The sequence below is a fragment of the Rhododendron vialii genome, chromosome 2a (assembly GCF_030253575.1).
Source record: "Rhododendron vialii isolate Sample 1 chromosome 2a, ASM3025357v1".
Classification (NCBI taxonomy): Eukaryota; Viridiplantae; Streptophyta; class Magnoliopsida; order Ericales; family Ericaceae; genus Rhododendron; species Rhododendron vialii.
The window spans coordinates 22,150,776-22,156,503 of NC_080558.1; the positions used below are offsets into that span (position 1 = coordinate 22,150,776).

At 41.5% G+C, this 5,728-nt stretch overlaps 1 protein-coding gene across 1 annotated transcript; it reads right to left on the reverse strand.

The window, feature by feature from the left end:
• Positions 1–753: 753 nt before the first annotated feature.
• Positions 754–3,518, reverse strand: LOC131317311 (uncharacterized). Its single transcript, XM_058346869.1, has 5 exons — positions 3,446–3,518; positions 1,416–1,531; positions 1,229–1,316; positions 995–1,060; positions 754–908 (listed from the first exon to the last, which is right to left on the reverse strand). Exons 1-5 carry the CDS (start codon positions 3,516–3,518, stop codon positions 754–756), a joined length of 498 nt encoding a protein of 165 aa, XP_058202852.1.
• Positions 3,519–5,728: the final 2,210 nt, after the last annotated feature.

Sequence of the window (5,728 nt, forward strand, 5' to 3'; positions counted from 1 at the left end):
ACACTAACAATCTCAGGATGTTCCTGACCTTAATCATTATTGGGGAATCAAAGACCATAAGTAAACTAATCTAGACAGTCTAGAATAGGGTGTCTACATAATGTTTTGATGTTTCGGTTATTATTGTGATGTTTTTTTCTTATGTGTGGTAAGAGAGTAGGAGTAATAAAATACTCCTGAATAACGAAAGTCAAATTGTTAGGACAAGGTTTAACCCTATTTTTGAATGTTGAAATATTCGATCGATATGTTATTTTTCTCACAATGAGGTACAATATATAGACTGGATACAAGGTTAAATAAGGAAAGAGAATAAACATCGTGTACTCCCAGCTTGCGACAAATAGTATCAATGGAAGTCTTGGGAAGTGCCTTGGTGAAAATATCAGCAAGTTGAGAGCCTGAAGGAACAAAAGGAGTGCTAATATCTTTAGATTCCACCTTTGACCAAATGAAATGACAATCAACTTCAATGTGTTCGGTCCTCTCATGGAATATTGGATTATTAGCAATGTGGATAGCAGCCTGATTATCACAGTATAAAGGAGTAGGACCATGTACTGGAATCCCAAACTCTTGTAGAAGTGTGAGCAACCAAGTCAACTCACTAGTGGTATGAGCCATTGCTCTATACTATGCGTCAGCACTAGAATGTGCTACAACCGACTATTTCTTACTTCTCCACGTCACAAGATTGCCTCTTATAAAGGTGCAATAGCCAGTAGTAGGATGAAGATCAGCAGGAGATCCTGCTCAATCAGCATCTGTATATCCTTCAATACAAAGATGTCCAGAAGATTTGTAGAGAAGTCCACGTCCTAGAGCATTTTTGAGATACTTCAAAATACGAACAACTACTTTCATATGAGGAACTCGAGGATGAGTCATAAATTTACTAACAACATCAACTGCATAGGAGATATCGGGTTGAGTAATAGTTAGATAAGTTTTTCCACAAGTCTCCGATACATCTTAAGGTCGTCAATCAGCTCACCATCTTCAGACATTAACTTAAGATTAGTCTCCATGGGAGTAGCTATAGGTTTAGACCCAATATAACCTGTATCTTTCAAGAGATCGAGAGTGTACTTCCTTTATGATAAACTGATGTCCTCTTTGGAATGAGCCACCTCAATGCCAAGGAAATATTAAAGCTTGCCTAGATCTTTGGTAAGAAAGCTAGAACTAAAATGGCGAATTAGTGTTTGAATCCTAATGCTATAGTTACCAGTGATGACGATATCATCCACATAAACCATGAGAATCACAATACCATGAGTTGTCTTTTCAAAGAACACAAAGTGATCAACCTGACTCTGAGTCATACCGTGAGAAACAACAGTATTGTTAAACATATCGAACCAAGCTCGGAAAGACTATTTAAGGCCATATATAGATTTGTGAAGATAATGCACACATTCCCCCTTGGACTCAAAACCGAGTGGTTGTGCCATATAAATAGTCTCAGACAGATCCCCAAGTAGAAAGGCATTCTTGACATCAAGTTTGTGGAGAGGCCAATCAAGTTTTACTGCAAGGGAGATAACAATCCGTACATAATTAAGTTTGGCCACTAGAAAAAAAAAGTCTTAGTATAATAGAGCCCATAGGTTTGGGTGAAACCTTTGGCCACTGTAGACACCCCAATCTGGGCTTCCAAATTAGTTTACTTACAGTATTTGATTCCCCAATGATGAAATGGATCAAGAACACCCCGGGAATGTCGAGTGTTTGAGTTTTGAGTATTTGCAAAACCCTTGAACCTAATCTAGCCGAAGCCACTTCAAAAGCCAAAAACCCTACTGGCACGCGTTGGTTGAGAGCCTGCGCGTGCAGATCAACTTGACAGGTGTTGGTCAATGGTCAAAGCTTGACCATTGACCAACGCGTGAGTAGGTGGTACACGCATGCGTTGCTCCCAAACCCCCGCGCGCGGGTCAAGCTGCTAGGTGTGGTCAATAGTCAAAGCTTGACCGTTGACCCACGCACGCCAAAGAGCAATGTGCGCGTGTCAGTCAAAGCTTGTCCCCATCACCTTTATGGGTTGGTAAGCTTAACCACCAAGCAACTTCAGCCAGACCTCGTGGACTGGCTGAACTCCTCTCTTTGCAGCTCCATACCTACCTCATCTCTCCCTATAAATACCCCCATGGTTCTTCCATTAAAAGGGTTCCAAAAAAGAAAGACAAAAAATCCATTCCAAGGTTTATCAAAATTCATACACCTTAGGTTACAAAGCCAAGCAACAAGCATCCAAGAACATAGCTTGTTCTTCCACCTCAACCTTTTCCCAACACCTCGATCAAGTTTCAAACCTCAAAGCTCAACCTCTTTCAAACTCAATCTAGGTATAGCATACCTACTATTTTCTATTCTGATCCCTGAGGGGGCTGGCTGGGTCAAGGCTAGTAATCAATACCATGCCCTGGCCCTAAAGCTTGCAAGGTTTTAAAAATCGTCCTGGTAGGAACCAGCGTACGCCGGTCCACAAAACGCGTGCGCCACTCTGCGGCTATGCGCGCAGGTCCGCGTGGGGATTGGTGTCGTACTATTTTATGCAATTATTTGTATATAGATCACTGTTAAGCATGCTAATAACTAGTTTACTGTTTTCCTTTATTAGAACTGTTAGCTATATTTCAATATGCATATCTGTTGCTGTGGAGTACCACTGGGATCATTCTAAATATATTCCAGAACCCAGAAACATGTAAACCAAACACTGGTTAAATGGCTTAGACATGCTCGCGCCAGAACGCCATACGAGCGTTCCAGTCTATCTCTGACCAGTGAGTGGCCTTGTATGGGTAACTTAGCTATAGGCCACTATTTTGTCTCCACACCATTTATGGGGTATTTTGTTCATTTGTAGGGCTTTTTAGCCTTTGAATTGTACATTATAATTACTTGGTTTGTCCTGGGTGTACACTGGTCCTTCCAGAGCCCAGAGGGTTTGAAAATAAGAGCTGTGGGCTTAGGCTTACTGACGCGCGCAGGTCGTGTAGTAGCGCGTGCAAGTGTGATAATCATGCAGTGACTTGATCAGTGCATGCTGGTTTCCACCTGCGCACGTCACTCCAAAATAGTAGCCTTCCAGTCTGTTTAAACTCCCACAGGAGTCTGTTTTCATCCTATACTAACTGCTTTCGCATCCATGCTATCGATTACATCTTACAAATCGTGTTACAGCTTTAATCCCCATTAAATTGTTCCCCGCCCCTAATTGGCTAAAGAATTGATTAATCAAACAGAATCGCAAATGTTTTCGCAAATGCCTAAGTAGAGACCGATCTCCGGATTGGACGAGAGGGGTGCCTTAAAACCCTTCCCCTCTTGTAACCTGGCTCCCAAACCCAAATATGGTTATGACGGACTGGTTCTTTCACTTTTTTCAAATCAAACAGCACAGCAGGTGCTTCGAAATACGGTTCTTTGGGTGTCAGACCTTCAAACCCGAGTGGCAACTCTATATTCCGAGTGCTTGCTTCACTGCTTGCGCTCCCTCGATCTGGGCCCATGCATTTGGAAATCGGAATTTCCAAGGGCGTGCTGCCCACAGCCACTAGACGAGCTTTCAGTCAATCAAGAGTACCATCAGGATTCTATTTGACAGTAAACACCTAACGACAACCAACAATATGTGCTCCAATAGGCTTGGGAGCAAGGGTCCAAGTATGATTTTTGGACAAGGCACGCATCTCTTCTTCCATAGCGGAGTGCCATCCAGGATGAGAAAGAGCCTCTAAATAAGGCTTAGGAACAATAACAAAAGATAGAGACAACAAGGGAAAAATGCGAAAAAATGGAGATAAACAATCATAGGACATAAACTGAGAAATAGGATGGAAAGTGCAAGAATGCGTACCCTTATGAATGGCAATAGGCAAGTCAAGATCTGGATCCTCAGACGATGAAAGAGATGATGTGGGTAAAGAAGTTGGGTCTGTAGGAGCAATGGATGGTGCTGCAGCGGAAGAGCGACGAACATAGACCTGTTGTATGGGTGGTTGAGGAGCAATCTCAGGAAGACAAGGTGATGGACCAAGATCAGCCAACATGGGTGTTTGTAACCGTGCACCTGCTAGGGAATAATATGGGACTATCTCAAAGAATGTCATGTCAGCACTTACTAAGTGCTTACGTAGCAAAGGACTATAACATGTGTATCCTTTCTGTGTTCGAGAGTAACCAAGAAATATACATTTATAAGAATGAGGATCAAGCTTATCACGACCTGGAGAGAAATTATGTACAAATGAAACACAATCAAAGAGTTTTGGGGGAAGAGGAAAAAGATCATTGTCAGGAAAGAGAACCTAGTAAGGAGTTTTGTCGTTCAAAGCCCGACATGGTGTTCTATTTATAAGATAATTAGTTGTAAGAACTGCATACCCCCAAAAATGTTTTGGAACATGCATGTGAAACTTAGCTTGGGCGATAGCTAAAATCGGTCCATTTTTCTGCTCAGCAACCCCATTTTGTTAAGGGGTGGTTACATAAGCAGTTTGATGAATAATGCCATGAGTTGAAGTAAAATGCATAAATTGATGAGAAGTATATTCTTGGGCATTATCAGTCTGTAAAATATGTAATTTGGCATTAAATTAAGTGATAATTTCAGCATAAAAATTCAAAAACACAAAAAATAGTTGAGACTGATCTTTGACAAGATATACCCAAGTTAAATGAGAAAAATCATCAGTAAACATAACAAAATAGCAAGCTCGTGGTACGAGATGGTCCCCAAATATCCGAATGAACTAAAGCAAACGAGGCTAAACTAGGCGACTCAACTCGTAAAGGAAAAGAAACCCTACGATGTTTACTAAGTTCACAAGTGTCACAATTAAAAGGAGAAAAACTAGGTAAATCGGGGACTATCTTGCAAAGATTGGCAGAAGATGGGTGTCCAAGATGACAGTGTCACTGGTAAGATGTGGTAGTGGAGTGGAAAGCAGATAACTTAGAAGGATTGGACGGTTGAAGCAGTAGTACAGACTATTCTTCTCATACCCCCTCCCTCAATCATCCTCTACGTTTTGAGATCCTGAAATTCACATGAGAGGGATAAAAGAGTACAAAACAATTGTAAGTGTGGGAAAGTTTATGAATGGAAAGTAGATTAAAAGAAAATTGCGGTAAGTATAAGACAAAGGTAAAAATAAGGCCAGAGGCACGATAAGGTACACGAGCTTTAGTACCATCCGCAATAGTAACATATGAAGGAATGGAAGGTGTAATGACATCAATAAGAAGAGACAAATCACTTGTCATATGATCAGATGCTCCAGAATCGAGAATCCATGGAGCACTGCCAGTACGAAAAGATGAGGGAAGGCAAATATTACCTGATGAGACATGGGTCGCAATGGAAATCAAAGATGCATTAGCCTTGTGAAACATGGAATCATAATTAGAGATAGTAATCTGATCCGAAAGAGCTAGCCCAGATGGCTCCCCCTCAAATGTAGCCTGATTAGCCCAAGCTAGCTTCACGAAGCTTCCAACAGAACTCAACAGTGTGATTGGTTGCATTGCAATGTGTACATTTCTTGGTGCCACGACCACCACAACAACCACCACGTTCATAAGAACCACTACGACTGTGGGGGAATTAGAGTGGCTAAAATTCCCAGAAGATGGAATATGACAAGTAGCAGAAGCAGCTAAGGTAGATGGAGTTGGATGCTCTAAAATAGAAGACTGAGGAGCAGCCCTTCGAACACAA

Bases quoted from the DNA above. Each gene is read 5' to 3' on its own strand.
- LOC131317311 (XM_058346869.1), bottom strand. From the start codon at position 3,518: ATGGGCCCAGATCGAGGGAGCGCAAGCAGTGAAGCAAGCACTCGGAAT. The intron at 1,532-3,445 runs GTCTGACACCCA...TCTCCCTTGCAG, and splicing joins GTTGCCACTCGGGTTTGAAG to TAAAACTTGATTGGCCTCTC. The intron at 1,061-1,228 runs GTAACTATAGCA...TGAAAGATACAG, and splicing joins GGATGATATCGTCATCACTG to GTTATATTGGGTCTAAACCT.